This window comes from Sesamum indicum, linkage group LG3 (assembly GCF_000512975.1).
Source record: "Sesamum indicum cultivar Zhongzhi No. 13 linkage group LG3, S_indicum_v1.0, whole genome shotgun sequence".
In the NCBI taxonomy this organism is placed as follows: Eukaryota; Viridiplantae; Streptophyta; class Magnoliopsida; order Lamiales; family Pedaliaceae; genus Sesamum; species Sesamum indicum.
Genome location: NC_026147.1, coordinates 21,747,764 through 21,775,619, shown reverse-complemented (window position 1 = coordinate 21,775,619; position 27,856 = coordinate 21,747,764). Strand labels below are relative to the sequence as shown.

At 34.7% G+C, this 27,856-nt stretch overlaps 6 protein-coding genes across 8 annotated transcripts in view; 2 read left to right on the top strand and 4 right to left on the bottom strand.

The window, feature by feature from the left end:
* Positions 8,619-9,500, bottom strand: LOC105159131 (MFP1 attachment factor 1). The gene has a single exon (XM_011076086.2). It carries the CDS (start codon positions 9,384-9,386, stop codon positions 8,922-8,924), a length of 465 nt encoding a protein of 154 aa, XP_011074388.1. The 5' UTR covers positions 9,387-9,500; the 3' UTR covers positions 8,619-8,921.
* Positions 10,187-12,180, bottom strand: LOC105159130 (cytochrome P450 81E8-like). The gene is made up of 2 exons (XM_011076085.2): positions 11,195-12,180; positions 10,187-11,027 (listed from the first exon to the last, which is right to left on the bottom strand). The coding sequence occupies exons 1-2, from the start codon at positions 12,089-12,091 to the stop codon at positions 10,404-10,406; spliced, it is 1,521 nt and encodes a 506-aa protein (XP_011074387.1). The 5' UTR covers positions 12,092-12,180; the 3' UTR covers positions 10,187-10,403.
* LOC105159128 (putative cyclin-A3-1) lies at positions 13,215-16,135 on the bottom strand. Its single transcript, XM_011076084.2, has 7 exons — positions 15,495-16,135; positions 14,715-14,947; positions 14,464-14,616; positions 14,333-14,366; positions 14,091-14,240; positions 13,705-13,839; positions 13,215-13,613 (listed from the first exon to the last, which is right to left on the bottom strand). The coding sequence occupies exons 1-7, from the start codon at positions 15,843-15,845 to the stop codon at positions 13,539-13,541; spliced, it is 1,131 nt and encodes a 376-aa protein (XP_011074386.1). The 5' UTR covers positions 15,846-16,135; the 3' UTR covers positions 13,215-13,538.
* Positions 19,453-23,462, top strand: LOC105159127 (metal transporter Nramp2). 2 transcript variants are annotated; one of them, XR_847558.2, is made up of 5 exons: positions 19,453-20,483; positions 21,300-21,436; positions 21,556-22,208; positions 22,715-23,108; positions 23,215-23,462. XR_847558.2 is itself a non-coding variant. In XM_011076083.2 (4 exons), the coding sequence occupies exons 1-4, from the start codon at positions 19,837-19,839 to the stop codon at positions 22,937-22,939; spliced, it is 1,662 nt and encodes a 553-aa protein (XP_011074385.1). In that variant the 5' UTR covers positions 19,453-19,836; the 3' UTR covers positions 22,940-23,462. The 2 variants fall into 2 exon arrangements, 1 of the variants encoding a protein (XP_011074385.1); XM_011076083.2 differs by having other exon boundaries at positions 22,715-23,462.
* Positions 23,956-24,757, bottom strand: LOC105159126 (peamaclein-like). Its single transcript, XM_011076082.2, has 2 exons — positions 24,588-24,757; positions 23,956-24,402 (listed from the first exon to the last, which is right to left on the bottom strand). The coding sequence occupies exons 1-2, from the start codon at positions 24,682-24,684 to the stop codon at positions 24,218-24,220; spliced, it is 282 nt and encodes a 93-aa protein (XP_011074384.1). The 5' UTR covers positions 24,685-24,757; the 3' UTR covers positions 23,956-24,217.
* Positions 27,562-27,856, top strand: part of LOC105159125 — a 1,628-nt gene continuing 1,333 nt past the window's right edge. Inside the window, exon 1 of one of the 2 annotated variants that reach the window (XM_011076080.2) lies at positions 27,562-27,816. In XM_011076080.2, coding sequence (XP_011074382.1) covers positions 27,709-27,816 — 108 coding nt within the window. In that variant the 5' untranslated portion in view covers positions 27,562-27,708. The remainder of the gene's footprint in view (positions 27,817-27,856) is intronic. The other variant, XM_020692388.1, reaches the window with a different exon arrangement.

Here is a 27,856-nt window from a genome sequence, read left to right as displayed (position 1 = left end):
GGACCCTCATGTGGGACAGGTGTCGGCATCAGGCATGCTTACGCAATGACTCAGCTGTGTCTCCTCTGGACACCTGTCCGATGGAGAATACGGGTCGGACTCGAGTTTATGGGGCCCGATTTGAGACGTCATCAAGCCACAATGTGTCACATGCGATCCTGCGACCTGACCTTGCGACCTTGTTAATGTCTTTTCCTTGCCTCGACCTGCGATCTTCTACGCGACCAATAAGCAAGCCATGTTTTGCCCACGTTTGGTCACGATCTTTGACCACGACCTCCCTGTGCGATCTTCTTAATGTCTTCGGTACACCCCAACCCGCGATCAACCATGCGTCCACAACACGCGACCTCCTAAATGTCCTCTGTTCACCCCTATTTGCGATTAAGCATGCGACCATACGCTTCAACCTTCGTGCTTTGATAATATCCTCAACAAATTTAGTTCATCATTGTGCAACAGAAAGCTCATTGAAGTCCTATACTTCACTAAAGGAGTTAAAACTGGAAATCCCGATATGAACCTGAGCATGAATTTTGGAAGGGATACATAAGGCCATTGCGCACACACCTTATCTACTGCTGCAATACACTCCTAAAATTTATCATAATTGTAAAATATTCTCTCATTATTTAAAAATATAAATACTCTTCTAAAATTAACAGTCGTCTAATAAATATTCCCTATTAAGAGCTATCATAATAAGGTATTTTTACTAAACGATTGTTCATTCCAAAGGATATTTGTAATTTTTTAAAAAAGTTTAGTGCAATTTACCCCCTGTGATATTGTAAATGAGCAAATTACCCCCCTATGAAAAAAAAAGGATAAATTGCTTCATTTTAAAACACACATGAGGTAAATTACTGTATTTTAAAAAATATAAAAAGATAAATTGATAACGGAATTTTCATAAGAAATAATTTACATATTTATAATATTATAAAATATAAATTTTATTTTTTATTTTTTAACTAATATAAAATATTTATAATTATGATAAATTTCAAGAGAATTTAATTGTAATTACGAAAGAAAAAGAGAACAACAATGGATAGTCCGCCTACAGCTAAAGGGATTCCTTTGATGTTAAAAGTCAATATTGATTTTAGTCAACTTTTCTACTTTACTGCATCAACATTCCCGAGCAGGCTCAAAGGTCAACAACACAGCCGCTCCTAAGCTAACGGCCAATTGTTCGTATACACGTGCAGCCCTCACCTGCTCAAATTGAAAGTCAGAATTTACATGAAAAATTACCAAAGCACATTTGATTTGACAATTACCACTTAATATCCTTTGATTAGTGTAGTATTAACATGTAATCAAGAAATTTGAATAGCTAAATTCTAAAATCTATATTAATTATAAGTAAGCGCATTAATATTGTGAATGGCTTAAGCAGATGGACCCTCGAACCACACTTGTAAAAATAACGAAATAATCGCGGCATGGTGGCAATTAATGATAATATACTATATTTATTTATTTTTAATCATGACAATTAACAATGATTAAATATTAAATTTCTTCTCGTGAGAAAAGTTATTTAGGAACTTCGCTCAAATATCTTTTTTGACATAAAATTACATTAAAAACTCAATAAAAAATTAATATATCGAGTCGATAAATCACCAACATAACAAAAAAATAACAAAAATAAGTTACAACCATAAAATAAAATAAAAGTACAATGAACAAATACGGACACGTCGGTTGGAGTTAAATCCAACTCAAGTGGATTAAAAAAATGAGAAATAAAACTTCACAGTTTGGCAAAGAAATTTGTACCTTTTTTGTCAAAAAGAAAGGTGGGAAAAGAGTAGCAACCGAAAAACCTGCTTTGAAAAAGGACTTTCCCTAACACTTGAAATATTGATGTGAAAAGTTGGGAGCAGCCCAGAATCGGTCTAAAGTGCATATTGACGGTAGCATCAAAAGTTTGAAGATTAATAGCAAGAGGCGACTGTTTGCTCACTGTCGGAACTTTGGGTGTGTCATGTTTGCTTCTAATTGGTGTTGGGTGGGGATTAGGCTCTAATAGCAGCTGCAGCGGTACGTACGCCGACAATTGAGCTTGGAATTTAAATGGTAAATGCTGGGTTGGCTTTTTTCAGATATAAGGATGAAATATTAGGTGTGTGGCACAACAAACTGGTAGAAAAATGGGGTTTCCTAACATTGGTTGTGTCGTAATCCACAAACAAAATGAACTGTTTGCCCACATGCTAAGTGAAACTAAATTTGATCTTACAATTAGTTTTTTTAATTGTTGATAAGTACAGCATCGACAAGTTACATACTAATTAGAGAGGGACTAAATACGCTGGTAATTTCATATTATTATATACATATGATAGAGGTCTATTATTTAGATGAATGAAAATATCAAAACGCCTGTTTCAGTTATGACAATGTCGAACCGGATCGCCTGACCTTAATCCCACTGCATTAGATTTAATTGAATCCTAAGTTGCATGCTTGATATGTGACGCTTAATTTGACGGGACATGCGTCTTAATGTAATTAATCGCATTTTAATATAATTGATCTAAGTGGAGTAATACTAAAAATAGAAGAAAAAACATTCTCAAGATCCTTCTCCTACATCCAATTTTTATACATTCGATCTTACTGACTTGAGTACTAAAAAATTACAATTGGGGCGCACACGAGGAACCCAACTGTGATTTGTGAATGTTGGTCTCCATAAATTGGAGAATCTAGAGTTCATGAACGACAACCGTCGAACTCTCATTAAAAAATTATTTTTTTACAAAAATAGACTTACACTTATATTTATAAACCTTAAGTTCATAATTTTTAATTATAAAATATCAACCTTATCATTTGAACAAAATCCCGTCAACACCAACAATTTACCAAACAATGCCTAATCTCTTAATCAATATTTAAACACTTAGATAGTGTTTGTTGATATGAAATGAATCACAAGTATGTTTTATTGAACAAAAAATGAATCACAAGTTTGTTAGTCAACCATTAGGTGAGTGGTGAAGCTAAAGATACACAAAATCAGCAATTCTTTTTCCAACTTAATTATCTAATTGCAAGTAGGCTTCCTTGATTATAAGCTTGTTTAAGCAAAATGCATTAACAAGTAATCACTCACACTCTTAATATGAGGCCTAAAATAGTGGCGGTGTGGAAGGGAATTGTTTGACTTAATCTGCACCGGCGGACGCTAAATTAGTACGAGTGAAATAGAATGACAGTTCAAAAGATGTCCCTTTCCAACTTCCAAGAAAATACACAACCATCCACCCCTCTTCCTTGCTCCTTAACACATTTACATAGTACTACCTGTCCTAATACTTGTTATTTCACAAATGAATTTTGGACTTAAGTACAATGGACTTTTTTGATATTCATCTTAATTATAAATATTTTTTTGTTATTTGAAAAATTACAAATGTCCTCCTACAACGAGCTGTCATAAGTGATTATTTATAATTTTTCAAACAGTAAAATGTATTTATAATTATAATAAATTTCAGGAGAGTCCATTGTAATTTGACATAAAATTTGGAGGTAATACATGAAAGCATAATTAGCACAGTATTAAAATCATTTCATAATTGAAATTTTCATGTTTCTTTAAGGCAATATGTGTGGGCGTGTGTGTGTGTGTTTGAACGTGTATGTGTGTATACACGCATTCTATAGGCAATAATAATAATAATAATAATAAAAAGAATATATATATAGTAAGATAATAATAAAGTGAGAGAAGACAGCAATGCATGCAAAAATATGACGAGACGCACGCGTTTGACGAAAAACGGTGTGAAAGCGTTGGGAGATTAGCAAGAAAAGAACACGGAGCGACCGAAACCATGATCCATGAATGAGCCTACGAGCTGGTTGTCATAAAATAGTGTGAAAGCCTTGAGACTTGATCCACTTCATCCATTCCCTCCGTACATAATCAATTTTAGACACCGTTAGTTTTCGTCAAAACACAACTACTTCAACTTGGTTACTATTTATTTTCATCATCCATCCACTGTACCAATAAACAAGACAAAATAAAAGTCATAATTTTTAACTACCCACAACTATAATATTTGTATATAGCTATGATATTTTCAATGTAAGGGTGAGATCATCAAGTGTGTATAATTCCTCAAACCAAAGTCAAAATTCAACCCTCATACCAAAAACATTCCCAAAGTAAAACCACACATTCAACTTCAATGCCACCAAAACTAGTCATTTTCCACCTCTAAAATAATGGTGTGGATTTTTTTATTGCAAATTGTATTCATCTTCTATTGAGTTTCGCATACATACATAACGTGTATAAAAATAATATTATATATTTTATTTTAAAATAATTATATACATAATATGTATATATTAAATAAACTAGAGTTTAAAACAAAAAATTCAATTAGCTGCGACACTTACAATCAAATTTCTCCCATGGAAAAAAGTGGCACGTTCATGGCCAAGTCAAATTCCTTGTGGATGTGTGATACAGATATGGGGTCCACCCCAAAAGGCCTTCACCGTCCCCTTACATTACTCCTGTATATATATACACATGAAGCAGTTGCACATTATTTCATCAACAACCTCAATTCACGACATCCCTCCTACATTAACTCTTCTTGTTTCTTCGTCTTATTAATTACATAATTGGTGTGTAATGGAACATAGAAGGAGATGCAGCTTGACGAGATCGCCGAGGACGGTTCTGTTCATGTTTCTGATAGTAGTATTGGTTCTGATTTCACAGTTATGTCCAGCCGACTGTCGAGCGCTTAGGCCGGTGGTGGCGGACGGATGTGGGCAAGTGGAGAAAGGAGCTGCCAACACGGAGAGCATGACTCCAGAGTTCTCGGTGTCTTCCAACAATTCTAGTAGCAGCATTCGCCTGAGAGGGTTGGCGTTCATTTTGGCCTCCGGGCCAAGCAAGAGAGGGCCTGGCCATTAGAGGATATTCACTAAATTCGATCGAATCAAATCAATCGTAAACTAAATGTAATATACTTATTATGTAATTGGTTATTTTTTTTTTAATTGTATACCTATTGCATGATAAGTGTATGGTACTTATCACTTAACTAATTCAGATCCAATCAAATTCGATCTGACTTAGAATCTCATGTAGAATTTTGTTTCCGACTTTTCTGTTGATATATTTCTTCTTATAGGAGAGCATATACTTATTTATGTAATGTAAAGTGAAGAGTCATAGACAAATTAGGACACAGATATTCTTGATTTCATTCGTTTTCATATGTACTGTTCAATAGTATCAAAAAGATACGTGTTGTGTAATAATTTGACTTCCTTACTTTGGTTATAAGCCTAGTCTGGTGGTTTGATTTATGTAGAATTGGATTCTCTATTGCATTTTTTATTTCGTTTAATGTATATATGATATGTATATAAAATTTTATCTTAAATAAAATATATGATATCATCTTTATATACATAATGTACGATTATTAAATGTAGAAAATGCAATAAGATTTGAAATAAAAAATTCAATCCAAAGGGATGAGCAACAATTACCGTATCGAGTGACAATTAATTACTAGGTGCAATGGCAAAGTCAGTTCAAATTTATTATTCTACTTTAATATTAGTTATTAATTTATTCATTGTAATAATATTATTGATTAGTTATAAATCTTTGATATTGACAATGAATATTATAATTTTTGTAGTTGAATATAGTTCGTGAAATAATTATTATCTATTCACTGAGGAAAAAATTTCAGTTATTCAATTATCATTAAATATTTAATGATAGTACTATGCCGATTCGGAAGAATTTTTAATTGCTTGAATCTTCAGACAATGTTGGCTATCTTAATTATTTGGAAGTATTTTGTTGTCATGCTACGCTCGCCAACGACATGCCCCAAAAATAAATGGTGGAATTCTCTATTCTCATACTAACTACTAATGGCCACTATCTTTATTTTAACCAATCAAAATTATCCATTATAAAAATATTTTATATTTTATTCAGTAGATATAAATATGTTACATAAATAAAATATATATATATATATATATATTCATACATTATAACTTACCATAATTTAATAATAAATCATGATAAATCAATGTGGAAACTTAACTTAATTCTATCATAGTTGGTCAACACCTGTCATGATTATAATTAAATATTTGTTATGACTTTTAACTATAATTAATATTTTAATCTAATTTAAAAAATAACGTCTAATAATCATTGCACAATTATGTTTAATTAGTATTCGTCAATTGCCGCGATTCTTTGTTTTTAATTATAATACTTAACTATAACAAAAAATTCTGTATCTTTTCTTACAATTTGTTCTCGGAAACTATAGTGCTTCCGACCAGGCTGTTGAGCAAAAACCATACAGTAATACCATATTCTGCGAAGAAACAAACTAAATTTTACATAAATATATTTTGATATTAGATTATACATTAGATTGTGTTCATATTTACCATAAACATAAACAAAGCCCACGGTATACACAATCTGACCGCAACAGTCATCTCTACTGCTTCACGTGTTTGCAATTAATAATAATAATTTCCTTCCTTCCACATTATTAATGCTACACATGTTAATCCTTTTTTGGAGAAATTCGTAATGGTGTGATGCACATGACTGACTGAGTCATATGCGTAGCTATCGCCTGCCAGTCCTGTTCAAGAGTACGGATACACCATTTGTGTATCTTGGTCGGTAAATTTGAAGCCCGTCATGGTTCGACTCCCATGTGTCAACGCTAAAGATGTCGTGCCGGACGTACAGATAATTGTTAGTTTACTGTAATATAGTTATTAATAGTTATACATATTAGATATTGATAATTAATATACATGTATATATATTAATTGTAGATGACTGAAACTCAAGTGTAATCCAAAATGGATTGGTTCTAAGACATAAATAGATAGTACATAAGTAAAAAATTTCCTATCTAAAATTCTGGATTAATATAGAAAAATATAAGAGCTACAGCTTAATTATTAATTAAAACCTATACGGAATGTTTTTTTCTTAATCTCCACCGTTATATAAAAAAGATTGTGAGTGAAAATTCTGTTTTTTAAAATTAAGTAATTTTTTTTTTCCTTAAAAGTAAGTTTATAGTAATACAAATGTTAGAGCACGTGGGGCTCTCCTTCTATCTTCTAAAGAATATAATTTGAAAATTTGAAATAATTTATGGAGAGTCTACAATTAACCATTTCAAAACAACGGTAAAATTACAACTATGGTTCAAGTGACTATTTTATGTAAGCGGACGGGCAACTACGCCTCCAGTTGACGTGCTGATGGGCCTTATGGTAGGACTTATCCCGTTCGTTTTCTGTTGATTGGGTTGCTTTAGGCCCTATTGAATTATGTGAGGCTCATCTTGGGTCTGACCCAGAAAAACCTGAAAATTTTGGAATTTTTGAATATTAAATTATTTAATATTTCATTTTATTTTTATAAACTCTAACACATGTCTCATATTCCGGTCCTTGAAATGATGTTTCATCTCATGCCACATATCCCTTGTAGGGGGGTATGAGTGGCAGCTATCAACGTACCTGGTGCTTTATCATGCAATTAAAATAATAAAAAAATATTTAAAAATACAAAGTATAGATAAACATAAAAAGAAACATTAAAAAATACTCTTCAAAATAGAAATTAGTGTTCTGGGTTTGGCAGGATTTAAAATCGATTATACATTAAGTATAATATATAAATATATGATCAGTGTATGGATTAAAAAAGTATTATTTATATAATAAATATAGTACTCTTAGTTTATGAGTAATTTAATTCAAACAAATTTAATATGAGTGAAAATTTTCTGCAGTGAACGATGGTGGCGTGGTGGCAATAACCCGCACAATCTCATGATTTTAAGACAGTTGCAGTTGCCTCCGTCGATCATAATTACACGACGGTGCAACCTTGTGCGCAAATAATGATTTTTCCTTACTTAAAGATGGGATGTCGTCAACGACAAGCATCTTCACATATTGAGTACAGCAATCAGTGCCTTCAACAAATCCTAAGCATTTCGGACCAAGTAATGTGCAATACTCAACTTGTCTTGTCCGCCAACTTCACCAAAATTGAACACCTCCTCTCAATCTCAGCCCCATGATTCCTGTAGATTTCACTACCTCATTGTCATGCTTTCAGCCCCGCGAACTGAGCAATAACTTTCTTGTCTCAAACGCGTTGTCTATACACCAACTCAGCATTATTTGGTACCCCACCATGACAATACTTTAATCTTGTTGGAGCTGGAAGCCTGGCAACAATTGCCATTCCCCAACAAATTCCTATCCCCTTCACCAAATTTCTCTTCCTCAGCAGAAAAATTCTTACACAATCCCGATTTAATTTAACCAAATCAATTGTATTGCAATCATATTACACAATAAGTGTATTCTTCGGTGGCATAAAAAGCAAGTATTCAAGACAATCATAACATTCATGTAATAAAATTAGTCCAAACCAGAGACGGTTTGTGATTGTCTGGATCAATATAGCCCAACCTCCTAAGAACTATCCAATGCAAAGCAATAACTTTTGCATCCGACAGTGCATGTCCATTCTAAGGATGTACTGATTAATTGAGCAAACTGTCAATCAACTTCAGAAATCAGCCAAGCCGAAGAGATAAAATTCACTGATACAACAAAGAACAATCCGAAATTTAATTAGCAAGCAAATATGTAGACTCAAGCTTTTAACAGAAGCATAGTTTTTGTTTTCAAGGGATCTAATTAAAATTATATTTAGCATAAGGCGATCCGCATATAGCAGAATTTACCAAGGAAATCTCGACATAATGAAAACATCCCAAGGAGATTCCACTAACCAGATTACAAAATTTAAAAAGGGGAAAAAGAGTAAATATTTTTTCAGTTACTCATTCATCACCGGCGACAGACTCGGTTTTCTCGCTCTGGGGCGGCGCCGTCGACCCCGCATCCTCCTCCTCCGCCTTACTAGGCGCTTCACTCGCTGGGGTCGCCTCCGGAGCAGCCGGGGAGTCGCCAGATCTAGCCTTCACTTTCTCCAGCATTCGCTTGCTAATTTCCTTGGAATAAACCTGCAAAATCTCGATCCCGTCGTCGTCGGTGGTCGCGGCCTTTCCCGCCACCTCGAAGGCCTCCTCCTCGATGAGTTTGGCAGCTTCGACGGCTTCCTCCCTGGAAACGGTGCCGTACCTCTTGGACAGAATGGAAGGGGACGAGAGGGTCTCAATCAGGCGGTTCCTGACGGCCTCCCGCGTGCGCTCAGTTGGTGGCCAAATGCTGAAGGAAACGCTGGAGTATTTCTCGGCGGCGACGGTGGCTGCGGTCTCGGACTGAGCTTGTTGGGCTTCGGCCATCGCGGTGGAAGATCTTGGGCTTGGGGGATTTCGATTTGGGGATTCAATGTTGTCTTTCTTGAGTAAAGATATATGTAAATGGCTAAAGGGTGGAGCAGTATTGTATAATTTAGAAAGAAGACAAGAATGAATACATACATACAACTTTATACGGAGTATGTCTGAAAATGGACAGTAGGTTTAGGGGCCCGGGGCCCGGGGCCCGGTTTAAGGACTGGGAGATGTGCTGTTGTGGATTTGGGCCTTAAATTGGATAGGTCCACCGTTGAGGGATGGAGACCTTGGAGCTTGAACAGTTTCGTTGGATTTTATTTTCTCGTATTAGTTAATCCCAACTAAATTAGTTGTAGTCAATTACTTCTTTGAAAATGTCAAAATCTTAGCATATCTTTGTGATGAAAGAAACGTTAATTTGATTGTATTTTGGTAAGCTGTAATTAGAGGAGGTGGGTTGAATTTAATAGATATTGTATTTTGAATACTTATATGGCCCTATGGTTTTATTTCTAGTTTTCGGTATTTCTAATGGGATGAAAATGATTGGATTGAAATTAATTTTTATTTCCTAAAAAATCAACATGACATGTTCAATTTTACTAAAAAATAATGAGGTAAGAATGGCGATTGAGAATGTGTTTTCAATAGACTAAACTGTAAATTTCTTCTATTTTCAATAGGATTGGACCGAACAAACAAACTTCCAAAATTTGAAATAGTGTAAAAGTAGAAATTGACTTTTGAAAAGATGTAGAAAAGACTTATATTGGATTAGATCTTGCATAATGTTTTGCGCCAAATCATAGTTTAATCTGGGTATTTTATTAGATTCTGATTTCAAACTGGATTGAAGTTCTGTTTCTTACATTGAAACAAAGATATTGATATACGTGTATTGTCTCTAGCCTCTACTAGTTAACATCTGAAACTGAAACAGCATTACATCTTCCATAGGAACTGCAACTTACATCATGAAACCTTAGCAATAGCAACACAGACAAAGCTAAATCTTACAATGCATCAAATTCGTGACAAAAGATCAGCAGCTGGATCTCTGGGAACACAAACAGCCTCCAGGGGCTTGCCCTTCTGCAACATAATCCTGGAATTATAATTAGCATCCATGTCCTCATGTTCCAACAGCTTTTCCCATTCAAAACACTGAACAAAAGCACCCAACGCCAATGATATCGTTCGCAGTCCCATTGCAGCTCCAGGGCACGCCCGTCTCCCCATTCCAAATGGTACAAATTTCCAGGCTTCTCGTTCCATTTCCATAGCCTGGAATCTCCTTGGATTGAACTTGTCAGGTTCCTCCCAAATGTTAGGGTCCCGGTGCATCGCCCATGCGTTCACCATCAGGATTGTGCCTTTTGGAACATCATATCCCCCCACCGTGCATTTTTCCGACGAATAGTGAGGTAGAAGGAGTGGCACAGGTGGGTACAGACGTAGAGTCTCATTAATAATACAACGAAGATAAGGTAGCTTGGCGAGGTCAGCATCGTTTATCAGATGATCATGTCCTATGTGGTTGTCAATCTCTTGTTTTAGTTTGTGCAGTTCCTCTGGATGTGTTAGCAAGAGCGACATGGCCCATTCGATCGTCACAGCCGAGGTCTCTGTTCCAGCTATAAACAGTATCTAGACACCAGTGTTCAGTTTTCTGTTATAATGAATTCTAAGACAATCCCATCAAAGTATTTGAATCTTGTGCTGGGAAATTGTATAAATAGATTGTGACAATTGTGGAACAAAATAAGAATAAAAATAAAAGACGAGGAGTAACACAGCAGATAATCTGAAATTACCAGCACAATACTTTTGATCACATCGTCGGTGTAGAATTCAGGTTCTGATGCTTGAAGAGACAGCAGAGTTTCAATCAAAACGCGTTCCTTTTTCTCCCTGGAAACATCGTTTCTCCCTCGAGACTCATCAATCAAACTCTGCAAGAACTCGTCCCTCTTCTTGTGCAACAACTTCAAATTCTTCTCCACCCCTTTGTACCCAATCCACCTCAAAACCGGAAAGAAATCACAGATCCCTAATGAAAGACTGGTGAAAAAGGTCCCCCGAATTCGTTTCACAGCTTCCTTCCCCACTTCACTCGCAACATCCTCCTCTCCAACACACCGTTTCCCAGCAACAGCTCTCATCATGTGATTAAAACTATAAGCAGAAACCAAGTAATGCAAATCAACTCTCCGCCCCCCAGTCTTGCATACTCTCTGCAACACACGAAGCAGAACATATATTTCTTGTTCCCTAATCTTGGCAGAATTGTGCAGGCTGTGTGAAGAGAACAGCTCAACAACAGACAATCGGCGAAGGGTCCTCCAGAAATGGCCGTAAGGCGACCACGCAAAGGCAGCATAGTTGTACGTTAGCCGGTCCCCGGCCACAGATTTAGGCCGGTTGGCAAAGACTATGTCGTTTTTAGTGAAGCATTCTTCGATGGCGGGTGGAGATGAAACGACAACTACCGATTTGTAGCCGAGTTGGAGGGAAAGGATTGGACCATATTGGGATGATAGTGAGGTTAGTGATAGGTAGAGGGAGCTCTTGATGAGGTGAAGATGGCCAATGAGTGGGAGAGCTCGTGGGCTTGGAGGAGAGTTCTGGGGTTGATGAGATAAATATTGTTTCAATATGACCAAGAAAAGAAATGGAATTATCAGTAAAGCATAGTTGCTTAGATTCTCCATGGTTTTGGACAATGGATAGAGAGTGTGGGGAAATATGTGTTGATGAATTAAGGTTTTGTGGAATTAAAGAAACAAGAACCCGTTGTTCTGATGTTTTGGCTGATGGATATCACCATTCGCAAGTTGGAGTTGAGACGTGCAAGACCGAAACACTTACCCCATAATTCCTTTTCAATGACCAATCAGCAATGAGTTGATGATCAGCAATTCAAGAATTTTTCTGTAAGCACCATCAACAATTGTTGTTATCAATATTAATTTTTTTTTTCAAATTTCTCATAATTATAAATATTTTAGATTTTTATCCAATTTTTATAATAAACTAATTAAAATATCATTTCGAATGATGAATTATAATTTTATATATTTTTTGTAATTTTTTTGAAATATTTTCGTAGACTAATATACCCTATAGATTATTTACTTTACAAACATCAATTATTTTCATAATTTCTCCAATTATTTTTAAAAGAATCAACTAGAGAAAAATAATAATTCCCACCTCACTACTTAAAATGCAATAAGGCTCTACTGCTCTATACCGAACTGCACTATTTCACGAAGGGAAATAGAATAACAGGTCTACCTATCTATCTCCTATGGACTCTGAGCTATGAGTTCTGAGCTCGATGCTTGAGTTAGCTGCTCTAGCTACATAATTATTTTTTATTTGAAAAGTATTTATAATTTTTCAAATATAATTATAATTTAATCTAAATATCGAACATAGTCCATGTAAAATCAAGGAAAATAAGATGAAATTAACAAGGACATTATTTTACAAAAATAGGAGAAAGATCAAAAAAATAAACTTTAATATATTATATTTACATCCCTTCAAATATGAAATATTACATAGCCCACCCCAAATGATTATAAGGATAACTTGACAATCTTGTATGATTTTTTGTACTTTCATTTTCAAATTTCACAGAGGATAAATTAAAAAACTAATGCAATTCCATTTAGGTTTTTTGAATACGCACATGCTCATGGGGTCTTCAAATAATTTCTCAAGTCAACCAGACAATTCTACAAGGAAATAATCATCTCAATTGATAAATGGTGTGATGCTCTCCAAATGTTCTGAACTAACAATTAGTATGAAATTTAGTAGGCATCAACAGAAACAAAGGTTGAAACCAAGAATCAATTTTGAGAAACTTTTAAGTATGTGAACAAGAATCATACAACTACAGTGTGAGTATTCAAATGCTTCCTAGCTACTGCAGCTTGGGAGGAAAACCTACATAGCAACATCTATGGTAGCCTATGTTAGTAATTTTACTCATTTTAGTAAATACAAATAGTAGTTTCAGTTTCATGGAGTAGTCAATACATGGTTCATCCTAAGGAACATTCCACCAAGCTGGTACAGAGGCGTGTATTATACTTGATCGCTTTATGTACAGTTCCGTGATTTTGAACCTTCATCACGTGTCCCTGATTACTCATCTCTGGTGCCATCAAAAAAGGACTCTGGTATTTGTGAAGGCGAGGACAGTGTTGATACACATTTGAACTGTTCCCAGAAAACCATTTTCAAAGTTACAACACGAGCAACTGATAGAACTGAAGCAAACTAAACATGTATAGAGGTTGAATTAACAAACCTTGTGTTGCTTGTATTTGTCCCTCACTGCAACCAAAGAGCCACCTCTTCTACTTGACTGCAAGTCTTGAAGGATGCAGACACATTCTTTGAGATCTGCAGCTTTATACCGTGAATGGAGCTGTAGAGCCAAACTCTGTGGAAGGCAAATCCCTCATTTAGCTTACAAACAATAAGGCAAAAATTATTGAACATTGTGTTTGGATTCATGGTCCAAAAACTAAGGATTTCAAATCCATAACAATGTAACTGTTCTTGTTTGGATAACTCTCATTGTAACTTTACATTATTTTGCTTAATTTTTATGGATTTTAAGCCATCCTCCAAATCTTTCATTCAAATCCAAATGATACCACCCAAATGCAGTACAAAAAGAATTAAACATACCCAAGGGTGTTGCTTTGGCTGGAGTGTAAATCGTGAGAGGAACACAACTGATGCAGCCACCAAGGAAGGCAAGAATTTCACACATGCATAATCCAGCAGACTTAACTCTGCTAGGTAGTAACCCAAGAACTCCAACTGCAAGCTAGAACTCTGCAGTAGATAATATATACATGAGAAACACCATTTTCAGATAAGGAAAATAGGATAGTGAAATTAAAGACTACATTTTATGCATACGCTACCTCATAGTCTTCCTGAGCAATCCTGGTGACTTTTCTGCAAGATCAAACAAAAAACAGAACAGACATTTCAGGCCAAATTATATTACGATATATCAATTGGGAACAGCAAAACTATAGGGCCAGTCTCCTACCTTAGAAATGTCTTCACTGTAGGATTGCCCATTTGGAATCCAAGGGATTTGAGCACTAAAGCCTCCATTTTCACAACATCTTCCTTAGTGTATGTGTTATCAGTTATATAACAAAAATCTTCCACGTGCGGAGGACTAATCTCCTCATATTTCCTATAAACCACCACAACAATTCAAGAACAGGTCAACAAAAGATGGAACACAAAAGGATTTTTCAATGCTGAGATTATAGCCAAAGTTAAGTTTCTTACGAGGCAATAAGCATTGAAGAAACACCAAGAAGCTGAAGTTTTTGCCTATGAATAGCATTGATGGATAAGAATCTGTCAATATAGGAAACTGTTAAATACAATGTGTCTGGAAGAAGCTTGTATTCCTCTGCCACCTCAACTAACCAATCTACCAAAACCCCTCTCATGTTTGCAGTCACATCTTTCTGAATTTTCTCCAAGTAATCTGACAATGGTCTTCTCTTAGCCTCCATCTGGATCAAAAACTCAGATTTATTATAAATTCCCAGAAGAAACATAATCTATTATTCCAAAAAATTCTGCTGAGTTCATAACCTGGCATTGATTTTAAGGTACAGCAGTTTGCCCATCAATATCTCAGTATATAAATTTATTTAATCATTCACCAATTTACCAAGAGAAAAAATACCATAAACATCCCTGTATCAAAATCTATCAGATCACAGAATTAAATCAGCGACTTATTTCTCAATACACTTGTGGATATACATGAATAGTATTTTGACCAATACTTCAATGCCCTATTCCCATCGCCAATTAAACACAAGGAAAGCCAAAAGCAGAAGTTAACAAGATCAACAGAACCCTCTTCCTAGAATCCAATCTAAGCAAACTTCACTTTCAACCCCAAATCAAACCTCGTCATTCAACCAAATTCAGATGCATTCAAGAATCAAACCACCGCAACTCTTAAGTGAACAAAACAGAATATTCATCAAAACCAATATTCAACGAATTATCAGAAAAATATAAAACAAAGTAAACCCCATCAACACGGACCTCCATATTGTGAAGATATTCGTATATATCAGAAGCATAGGCTCCACAAATCTGCGGGTCGTCACATTTCTCATCCACATTAATCCCAGGATCACTTTCCACCTTCAGACTCTTCGTTTCCTTCGCTGCCCCTCTCCCTTTCTTCACATTCCTCTTAGGCTTAGTTTTCGGCTTCTCATTCTGACCACCAAGCTTCAGATTTTTGCCCAAACCCACATCCTGCACAACATTCTGAATCTCACCTAACACCACTCTCTTCTTCTTACTCTGCTGGGCAGCCATAGCCTCCTCTGCGGCTCTCTTCTTCGCCGCCAAGCGCGTGACCCTCATGCAGTTTTCTTGGTCAGCCATTGCAGAGTACTCGAAATGGAGACTCCAAGAAAACTACACAGGAGAAGCAGAGAGAGGAGGACTTAAATGTCTGTGGGGAGGGAGCAAATGGAGTTTGAGTTTATAAGCTGGAAATGGTCTGATAAGTAGCGCCATCGACAGAGGTGATTTGAAAATTTTTTGAGCGAGCGGGGGTTTAGATGAAAATCTTGAACCCAAATTGAAAAGGTTTTCAATTTGGTTCGAGGTGCGGGTTTTCCTTTTCAATCTTGAGTTTTGAGATTGTGCTCAATTTTTGACGCGCGCTGCGTGGAAAAAGTTTTGAAATTGGAGAGTGTGGCGATTCGGAGTGGGTTTCCCGGTTTACATTTTGGTTTGGGCCTTGTTTGTTTGATTGTTAATTTGGGTAATCTGCTTTTGATTTAATTTACTTCAAATATGTCAAATAATTATCCCAAACTATTTCGAACCAAAATTTTATTTATTTTACTTATTTGTAAGATTATTTTATAAAAATAATAATAAACAGCTACATCGCTGCTCATATTTTTGTTAAAGTATTGAATTTGAATAATTTTAAGATAATGATTGATAATATAAGTTGAGAATATTTGTTGAAAAATAATAAAAAAAGAGTGATAATTAAATGTTCTATAGAAAACGAATCGTGATTTTGATTTAATTGCCAAAAAATAAAAACATTTTTAATTTTTTCTATAAAATTTATTCTAACCATTATTATTAAATTGAAAATTATAATATTCCACTTGAAATTTATAAATATTGCAATATATGCGAAAAAAAGTATGTAAGGCATATACCTTGTAACTTTTTATTTATTTTAAAATTCTATCGTTTTCGCTCAATCACATGTAAATACAAGAAATCGAAAATAATTATAAAATAATTAAATGGAGTTAAACTTAAAAACTCACGTTATTGATAGTTTGAATACATGTTTTTTCGTTCTTAAATCATAGTTTAGTCGACAGAATTAAAACACTGTGACTATATGGTTATATTCGAAGTTCAATATCAAATTTATTTTAAATAGTAATAATTTATCTACTATATAATTATTGATTAATTATAAATATTTGATATTATAATTAATTACTAGTTAATAATTAAAATTTATATAATCTTAATCGAGACTACATCAATTGCACATGGGAAGTTGGAAGCTGGTGGGGGTCATGTGCGACAAGTAGCGCATTGCCGGAAGAAGAGAAAAAAGTAAGAACTCTAGAGGCTGCAAATAATATACAAATTCGATTATTTACTATAAAATTATATATATATATTCTAAAAGAAAATCGTGACTTGTTTTAATATTATTTCATATATATATATATATGCTATTCTTTTACATTATTCTAAATTTATTTAATCGTTATTTTATATCTACACTACAATATCTAATTCATAATAATGAAATACTTATTCAAGAGTAATGAATATTTTTTTATAAATTATTACAATTTTATTTTTTTTATTTTTCTACCATATTCAATAATACTAACAAATAATTACTGTGATTTATATGTTTTTAAATAAATATTTATTAATTAATAGTATTATACGTGATACGTTGAATATGGGCACTTAACGTTTTACATCAAAATGACGAGTATTATTCATCAATATCATAATGTCTACAAAAATTATAAATATTTTTCAATTGTTCGTAGATACGACTACTATAAAAAAAGAATATGAATTTTAACTAATAGTGATATGAAGACAATTTTGTGATACTTTGTGCGGAAAAAGTTTAAAATTATGGGTTCAAGTTTTATAGTATGCGTGTGTTTTTATCCTACTTAATGTGAGTTCGTTGTAATGAATATTTGTCTTATTAATGCGAGTTTATTGTAAAATATCAATCTACTGTACTACGTGTTTATTGATCGAATTGATGTGTATTAGTTTATTGAATACATAATCACCATTTCAAAAAAGAAAAGACAAACCAATTTGATCGGGATAAATTTCTAATATAAAAAAATAATAATCAACTTTTATAACTTTTCTTTTAATTTTTCTTAAAAGAAAAAATAAAAAAGAAGATGAATGAGAAAATTAAATGCCCTGCTAACCGATTTACCAACACTTTGCCTAACATCAAACTTCTAAGTTCCCAGCCAAATCCTGCGCCAAGTGTGGCAACAATGTGTTATAAACTTGCTGGTCCTGTCTATCCATAGACAATTACATGGAAAAAATACGGGAATATTATATTTTTTATCGCATATAATAGAGAGTGTTGCACTTTGGACATATAATTTATGAGTTATCACAATTTATTTCATAGGATAAAAATTTGTAGTATATTTTGTTAGAATATTTTAACATTACAATCATTGTGGTCCATGTGACATAAAGTGTAGAGTCCACATTAAGGATATTTTGTGGTGGTAATTGAAAGGTCTAACTTTGATGGTTAAATTAGCATTAAATTGGATTACAACCAAGGGTCAAGATACCCTCTCCTCTACCTTATAAAAAATTGTAAAGGTTGGACTAATGGTTGTAAGAAAAAAAGGTCTTACGTAATTCCATAGTCTTCTATACACTTTTAACCATCAAGAAGATCTGAAAGGAGAGGCTAGAGGGGATAATCTACACTTAAAGAGTTCTCGCTGATCTGCAAGTAATTTCAAGTAATAGATCAATATAAGAGTTTATGTTTATGTGAAAATTATGATTTGTCAAGTTATTCGACATTACAGAATTTATTTGATTTTTATGTACAGAAGTTAAATGAAAATTTCAAGAAAAGTTTTACATATTTATCTGATAAAATTTGAAGTTGTGGCATATTTGATCTCATAGGATAAAATAGTATTTTTTGTCCCAAGTGCTACAATTTTTTAATTTATAGGAACAAATATGCTAAATCTGTATATGTGCGACTAAAAGTATAACACCTTTGATTATATGGGACTAAAAATGCATTTTTCCCAAAAAAATACATAAGTATCTTATAAATTGATGACATATATATATATATATATATTTTGATAAGTTCACTTAAATCGTGACTTCGAATTTTGATGAGCTTTCATTGTCCACAAGTTTCACGTTTATAATCAATTGAAACGAATTATTAATAGAACAAAATAGTACTAGAAGAAGCAGTAATTATAAAATTTTATTTGCAATCAATAATTCATATATTCATCATAATCAATAAATAAAAAAACACACAATTGAATAAATCGGACAAACATCTACGTTTGTAATAAAATGTAAATTCAAGATTTAAGAGTCCTACTCTGTATAAGCACTCTATTGGTTGCAAAACAAGTTCAATCGAATGAAAAATTGTACATGAACATTCAATGATACAATTTCAATTTATATAAGTAGACTTCCTCATTCACTTTAATTTAATCGAATCAAATTCTAAGTAACTTTAGAATTTCTAACTATTGTCTTAATTTCTTAATGCACAATTACTACATATTCTTATATTTTACAACAGACTTTATCTTAATCAGTACATTAGAATTAGTTAAACTCGATTTAAATTTAATTGGTTTAATAATAATTAGGTCAAATTCAAACATAATTAATTTCGATAAGAAATTCAGACCAAATACAATTTATTAGGAGTATACTCAGTTTGCTTATATTGGCATTACGATCTCTTCTCGTTCCCTATAAACCAGCCAAAATTATGGACAAGCCTTTCTCGTGGGTGCACCAAAGAACCACTTGCACGGCAGTACCAAATCACCCCCACTCGGCCGATATGACAACGATACCCCTAGCGACGTCCAACCTGTCGATATATGAATGGTCCACGCTATATCTCCCTGCGAGAACAGCCTATTACTGTACACGTACATGTACCGTACTTGGTCTGATAATCTTATAAATTCGAGAACCCCCGCCACAAACCACCACCGAATTCCGTCCAGCTCCGCCATACCCCACCGCCACCGCCGCTCAGAATCTAAAACCCCTGAGCTGAAAGGAAAACATAGCTGGAATCCGGAGTAATTCAATGAACTCAATCCCACAGCAAAACCATGCGGCGCCGAATTCACACACGGAATCACAACAGCTACAAGCAGTTGAAAGAGAGCAAGAAGATGAATCTCACCGTCTACTGCCCACGTCGGCGTCCCCCTCATCTGACGCCGTTCTGATTAAAACAGTAGAAAGATTCGAGGACGACGATCAGGAAGCAGCGTACGAGGCCCGCGAGAAGATCCTGATCGGCGATTTCGAATTGGATTCCCCGAATTCTTCCAGCGTGCCGCCGTTTTCGTTCAAGAAGCTCTGGCTATTCACGGGTCCGGGTTTTTTGATGAGCATAGCATTTCTGGATCCGGGGAATCTTGAGGGGGATCTTCAGGCGGGGGCAATTGCGGGTTACTCGTTACTGTGGCTGTTGATGTGGGCCACGGCGATGGGCCTGTTGATTCAACTGTTGTCGGCGAGAATAGGGGTGGCAACCGGCCGGCATTTAGCGGAGCTTTGTCGTGAGGAGTACCCATATTGGGCTGGGATTGTTTTGTGGTTCATGGCGGAGGTAGCGTTGATTGGGGCAGACATTCAGGAGGTAATTGGAAGTGCGATCGCTATCCAGATTCTGAGCCGTGGCCTGCTACCCCTTTGGGTTGGTGTTCTAATTACTGCTTCTGATTGGTATGTTTTTCGGGCTTGTTTAAGTTTTTTGGTGTTTATTTTTTTGCCTAAGTACTCTATTTTAGGAAAGAAAGAATAGGCAAAATTTTCTTTTTTGATTACAAAAAGGTTGGGTGAACCAACTCTTTTATGAACTGAAACTGAATTAGAGAAAAGGTAAATACAAATATTATAAGTATATTGCATTTTTAAATTTTCAAGATCAATACTTTCTCATGTATTTCTAGATTATTCGCGGTAAAATTAGGGAATTGAAGCTGGGTTAAATTTGAATTTTTATGATCTTGACTCTGATTTACACTGTTCTTTTACTTATTTACAGTAACTTGTCATTCCGGAGGTGATTTGATGGGCTATCTTTGGTTAAAGAGCATTAGTTTGATTATTTTCAAGAAAAAGAGTCTTTATCAGTATGCAAGGTTCTTTAGGACGTGGTCGTGGAAGCCACCTTTACTTTGGCACTATATGTATTCAGTTGTTGCACAAGTCACTGACTTCACGTCTGGTGGAAATGATTGCACTTTTGCATCATAGACACTTTTGTGATAGAGATTATTATCTTCAATCTTCTACTGTTGGAAGTTGCTATCTTTATGTCTAATGCTGCTAGCTGCGTCAGAGAAACATATAAGTTTGTCCATTTATCTGAAAAAGTGTTTTTTTTTTTAAAAGCCATTAGGTGTTTGGGTGTTTTCATACTCAGAAAACCACCATTACTTGCGACTTTATGTTTGTTGATGCCACGCATGTGTATGTGTTTGTCTTTTATGTGACGAGTTCAGCACTGAATTTGTTTTCTTTGAAATTGTTGTACAGCTTTATGTTTTTACTTCTTGAAAACTATGGCGTGAGGAAGTTGGAAGCTGTTTTTGCTGTTCTGATTTCAACTATGGCGCTATCATTTGCTTGGATGTTTGCTGATGCTAAGCCAAGTACAAAGGAGCTTTTAATTGGTCAGATGCTTAACTATGTGCTGCAAATTTAAATATAAAATGGAATAACTTAAAACTTTTCTGAAGGTATTGTCCCATGCAAATCTTGGTATGAAACTGAATTATCATGCTCGTAACAGGTCTTTTGGTTCCAAAACTTAGCTCAAGAACAATTCGGCAAGCTGTGGGAGTTGTGGGTTGTGTAATAATGCCTCACAATGTCTTTTTGCACTCTGCTTTAGTACAATCAAGGACAATTGACCCTAACAAGAAAGGTCAGGTCCAGGAGGCACTCAACTACTACACCATCGAGTCCTCGGCTGCCCTTCTCGTCTCCTTCATGATCAACTTGTTCGTGACGACCGTCTTTGCTAAGGGATTTTATGGAAGTAAACAAGCAGACAGTATAGGCCTAGTAAATGCCGGACAATATCTTGAGGAGAAATATGGTGGGGGTTTCTTTCCTATTCTGTATATATGGGGTATTGGATTATTAGCCGCTGGGCAGAGTAGTACAATAACCGGCACGTACGCTGGACAGTTTATAATGGGAGGTTTTCTTAATCTACGTCTAAAGAAGTCAGTAAGGGCGTTGATTACTAGAAGTTGTGCTATTATACCAACTATAGTCGTGGCTCTGGTTTTCAACAAATCAGAATCATCGTTAGATGTACTAAATGAATGGCTCAATGTGCTACAGTCTATACAGATACCTTTTGCTCTCATCCCACTTCTCACCTTGGTGTCGAAGGAGCAGGTGATGGGAGTCTTTAAGATTGGCCCCACCCTTGAGGTAAGTTGATATTTCATCTCCTCCTGATTTAGTGCAAGCCAGTTTGAATTTATTGATATGTAGAGGTCTATTCTTCAGAACTGCTAGTTCTCATGAGATGTGCGGTCAACAGATGAAAATTTAGTTGCTTTTTTATTTGATTATTTATTGCTTCTAATGACATATCATCTTAAACTATTTTCCAATTGAATATCTCAGTCAATGGTGGCCCTGGCTTGATATAATGGGGCATTGTAAGTGAAGGCTGTGCTTTTTAATTCACTCAATTCTCCAACTCACAATCTGTAAGGCTGCATAATAAGTCATGCTATCACTTGGGATTTCACCTATTTCAGTATGAGCATATACAATAATACCCCTCGCACCTCGAGCTTCAACGGTTGCTAGTCTTTGATTGTAACTTGGGAGATTTTAGCGAAACAACTCATAATATTATATTTTACTCATTCTTGAACAGGTAGAGATGAGTCTCTAATCATATGTTTTTCATTTCGGTTGTGTTGTAGAGAGCTGCATGGACAGTGGCTGCACTGGTGATAGTAATTAACGGATATCTTTTGCTCCACTTCTTCCTCTCCGAAGTCAATGGGCTGTTGTTCGGTTTCCTCGTCTCTGCTGGGACAGCAGCGTATGTAGCATTCATAGTGTATCTTGTTTCACATAGTAATAGTGAGCTTTCCAATTGGCTAAGCCAATTTGTACCCAAGAGTTTTAGTTACTCTGGAAACTAAGCCACCAAAGGAGCTCTTGTCCGGCTGAGAAATATTGAAATCCAATCATTTACATCGGTCTTGTCAACCCCAAATAACTGATGCAGACACGAGCATTTCGGAACAGTGCTCCCTGCAGAAACGAAGAAGTTTTTCCCGAAATGATCTCTTACTTAACTTGCTGAATTTGGTAGGTTCATCCATCTAAATTCGGTAGCAGCTGTATTCAACCACACATTGTGGGAATAAATTGGAGCCAGATGAAAACTGATAAAATTCTTGTTTGATACATCCAGGAGGTAATTTTCTCTGTACAGAATGGACAAGGGCAACATTCTCTGCCAAATGAAGGTGCTGTTGTAATCAGAATTCCACATACCCATTGTACTGTACTCATTCCCTCTGGTGGATGTAAATAAGTTCATTACTAATCAATTTTGTCCGGATACATGTAGTGTTTTTCTGTGAGTAGAAGCAAATTGTAGATTTTTGTATGTGTTCCTGATGGGACTTGTTGCAATTCATGCTGTTCTGTCTGTGATCAGGCTGGATTAAATCATAAGAAAATTTTCATTACATTTGCAAAAGTTTGATCGGAACAATTACACAACTTGATCAGCTTACTCTTACAGGGATAATATTGTGGGTCGACTTAGATATATGTTTTCAGTGAATTTTGAATTCATGACATCTAAGTATAAAGCTAAGAATTGATTCCCCCACTTGAAGAATCGTGATTGGTCCTTCCGGTTCTGAAATAACCAACGAACATCAAATTTTACATTTTCGTCAGACATCACTTTGATTAGGTTGTCGCAATTATGGTCTTCACATGCCAATGTACCCTTTCTGTCCTAATTTCATTTTCTTTCTTTCCCAATTTTTTTCACCAAAACTCATCGATTCATCATCATATCTCCACAACCACACTAAAAACTAAACCCAATCTCCACTATTTTTCACCATCAAATCGTCCAAAAAAAGGGTCAATCAATCACCGAAAAAATGAATTGAACTTAAACTAAAGAACAAAATAATTAAACATACTTCCCCAAACAAGATAACAATATTACCTTCATAAACAAAACACCACTACATATATTATAGAGTAGATAGTGAAAATCAGTGCACGAAAGCATGCACGTTGCAGAAAGAGATACAATACGCAGATCGCCCCTGAAGCAGACAACGTTATTATTTGTGCCTTGTTTGGTTCAAAACCAACACCTCTATCTCTGTATATATTAAAGCAAACAAAATAAGGGGGCAGGGGGTGAATTAAAATGTATTTGAATTCTGTCAAGGGCATTTAGGCTTGCCCTTGGAGTTCTTCTTGTCTCTGTAGCAAGGGCACTCATGCTTGTTCCCATAAGTACCAGAAGGCACACATTTGCACTCCGCACAGCATATCCCACAATACTTCAGGCATCTGTCCTTCACTCCTGCCTTTGAACACCTCACTCCACATTTCTCATCACAATCACCTTTCCACAAATTTTCATCAAAATAATTACTACTAACACAAATACAGATTTTCAAGAAAGATGGAGACAACATAACGAAAAACGTACAACGTTTTAAGTACTAAGCAGGCCAAATTAAGGAATTAGTCCCCGTAAAGATCGAAAAATGATGGAATATGTCGGTAGCATTAGTGATGATGACTTACTTGAAGCTGCAGGCAGTGTGATTGAAGAGGTGATGAGGACAAGATCAGTGAGAAGAAGCAATATCAATGCTGCAGACAAGAGCTGCTGCACCTTCATCTTTGGAAGATAAAATCAAATGTGAAGTTGGGATTGGATGTTACAGCCACAGGCTTGTGAGAGCAATGGCTAATCACCATGTATATATATATATATTGGGTGAAATTCTCTATCCCGAATTGAATTTGGTCAGACCTGAATCAATTTATATGGCAAGTACAATAAACTTATTGTGTGATTAATATACAATTCAAAAAAAATAACCCATCACATTATATGACAAGTATATTATATTTGCTGTTTGATACCGCCGAATTTGTGGTTTGGGTAAGAAAATATCATATCGGTGGGAGAATTTATTAATGGTGGGTGAGAGTGAAAGTAGTGTTGGCTAAAGTGACTGAATTAACAGTGAAGAAGACAGCCCATCTGGTGATCAAACGTTAGAGAATGCATCAAATAAGTAAAGTAGATCACCGCATCACACATTGTTCGCTTTATCTAATACTTTTACAATTTTGTATCAGATCATCTCCACATCACATGACATACTACGCCTAGACAAACTGATTATAACAACATATGATACAAAATGAACATAAAAACCTTAATTAAAATATTACTATAGTGTAACATAAATCAGCATATGTATAGATTAGATAAAATTGGTTGTTAGATGGTAGAATGTACGCAAGAGAATGGACAGACATAATTACCTAGAAAAGAGTAGGGGTTGCGTGAAGAGTAGATTTTTTGTGAAAGCCCAGTCCAGCTGTAATAAGGACTACTACTGTAATAATCTTTATCATTCATAAATCACAATCACTATTATCTATACTAATAAATAAATAAATTGTTTTCCCTCATAAATTAATGATTGCTATTTGTGACACTACGATACATGTTATTTTATTGTACTGATAATATTATTAATTTTTATTTTTAAAATATAAAAAAATATTTATTTTAAACACGACATGGAAGGAGGAGTAGTTTGTTAGAAAGGCGAGGGAGGGCGTGGAAAGAAGCAATATCTGTGTAGGTTTATTTACTTTGGCCATCATACCATGTTGTGTGGGCACCACATGGGTACGATGTATGGGTTTCGTCTTTAGAGCATTCTGGAAGATGATATCACCAAATCAAAGACGTGGCCTTTTTTTTTTTATTTTCTTTTTTTAAAGAAAAATATGAAACAATTAATTGTAATATTGTTAATTGGTAGGGCAATTGGGCCATTTGTATGTACGCTCTCACGTGAGATGTCGGGGGCTATCGGCAACAAGGAGAGATTGAGGTTTCCAAGGGTAAACTACATTTTTAATTTCTATATTTGGGTTAAATTCGATTTTGATTTTTAATCTTTTTTATGTATAATTTTGATACTTCATCTTTATAAATTATTATGTTTTTTGTTCCTAAATTTTTCGATGCACGCCTTTGGTCTTTAATCTGTACAAATCATTATAATTTTGGTCCATGCATGTGGTGCATATGTGAAAAAAATATCATTATAACCCTTAAATATTATATGTGCACTGCACGTAATATTTTTTTGACAAAAAATTTGGTTGGAAAATAATTATAAATGACAAAGTGCAAATTTTTGTATGTTGAGATAGTAAGTTGACAACAAAATTATAAATACCAAAATATAAAAATAGTTATAATTCAAATAATAAAATATAATTAACCCTATCTTTAAACCTAATTTTTAACGATTTTTTGGTGCGGGTAATATTTGAGTTAGGCATGAACAATTTTTATTATAATTGATATGTTAATTTTATTTATATTTATAGAATAAATAAAAAAAGTATGAAAATAAGCAAGTCTATTAGATTAAAGGCATCCCAGGGAGCGACGAGTTTTGCATTGGGACAGCCGAATCCCACCCAAATCAACAAAGTTGCCACCCTTAATGTTAACTTTGAGTGAGTGCCAAACACAATCGAGTATTAGTAAGTTTTCAAATTTGAAGAAAATGTATTATCTGATTATAGTTTATAATTAAGTTAAAATAATAAATGAGGCCAGTTCATAATGGGTCTCTGAGGGCCCTATTTATTATTAAGATTTTTTTTATGAGGTAAACTATAATTTTAAGATTTTGAGAAACAGTAATATAATATTTTTATAGGGACGTAACTGTAATTGTTGTAATCATTATGCGGAATAGCTGTCTTGTCATCTGATCTGATCTGGATTCCAATACCCCTATACTTACTTGCTTTTCTAATATCTCCCTCCCAGCATTAATCTTCTGCTCTTTTCCATATATTCATTATTTCATTTTCTTGTGATTCCTGGGTTGTAACAAATATATATAATTATGAGAAATAATACTCAAATCATTATTTTGATCAATTTTTTAAGATAAAAAATAAATTTTAATTCATACATAAATTAAGACAATAACTATTATTCAATTATTCATCCCGTTTGTATAAATATGAAGTGATATAAATAATCTTAACATATGTCTCATTCTCAGATACTATTCACATACATCACTGTTTCTTCTTTTTTCTTTTTCCCTTTAAATTAGATGAATAGTTATTACAACTAATAACGTCCAATAAAGTCACATTATAATAAACTGAGCTCAAAGATAAATATTTATTATAATAAATTTATATAAAATAAAATAAATATTCTTATATTCGATGAAATTTGACGCCATAACCTCGCATTTTGTCAGGTCACATAGTTGGAGAGCAGATATATAATCCTTAAACCCAATGAAGAGCAAGTCTAGACAGGATCAAATAAATTTAATGAAAATGGGACAAAAACATATCATTATTATTATTATTACACTTCAATAATTCATCAAGATTCCTCACAAGTAAATTTTTGATTTGTTGCGGCACCCGTACGTACAAGCAATAGCGGCAAAGTCAATGTTGTATAGGAATTCTATACATCAGATTACTGTTCCTTTCGTAGTCAAATAAAACTTGAAATAAATAAGACTTAATTTCTGCAAATTCACTAATACAACCACCAAAGTACGCAACATCTGCATCTGCATCTCCTATTCCACTGATACAGAATCATCTTGTTCGTAGTTTAAGGAAACAAATGGCTGCTGCGTCTGTTGTAGTAAAAAGCGTGACCAATCAGGAGATCGCTCGTTACTGGAAGATAAGGCGCATGGTGGAGGAAGATCACCTCTACGCCGCCGTGAAGGCTGGCGCCCCCCCCCGGGCTCGCCACCCCTCTTTAAGGG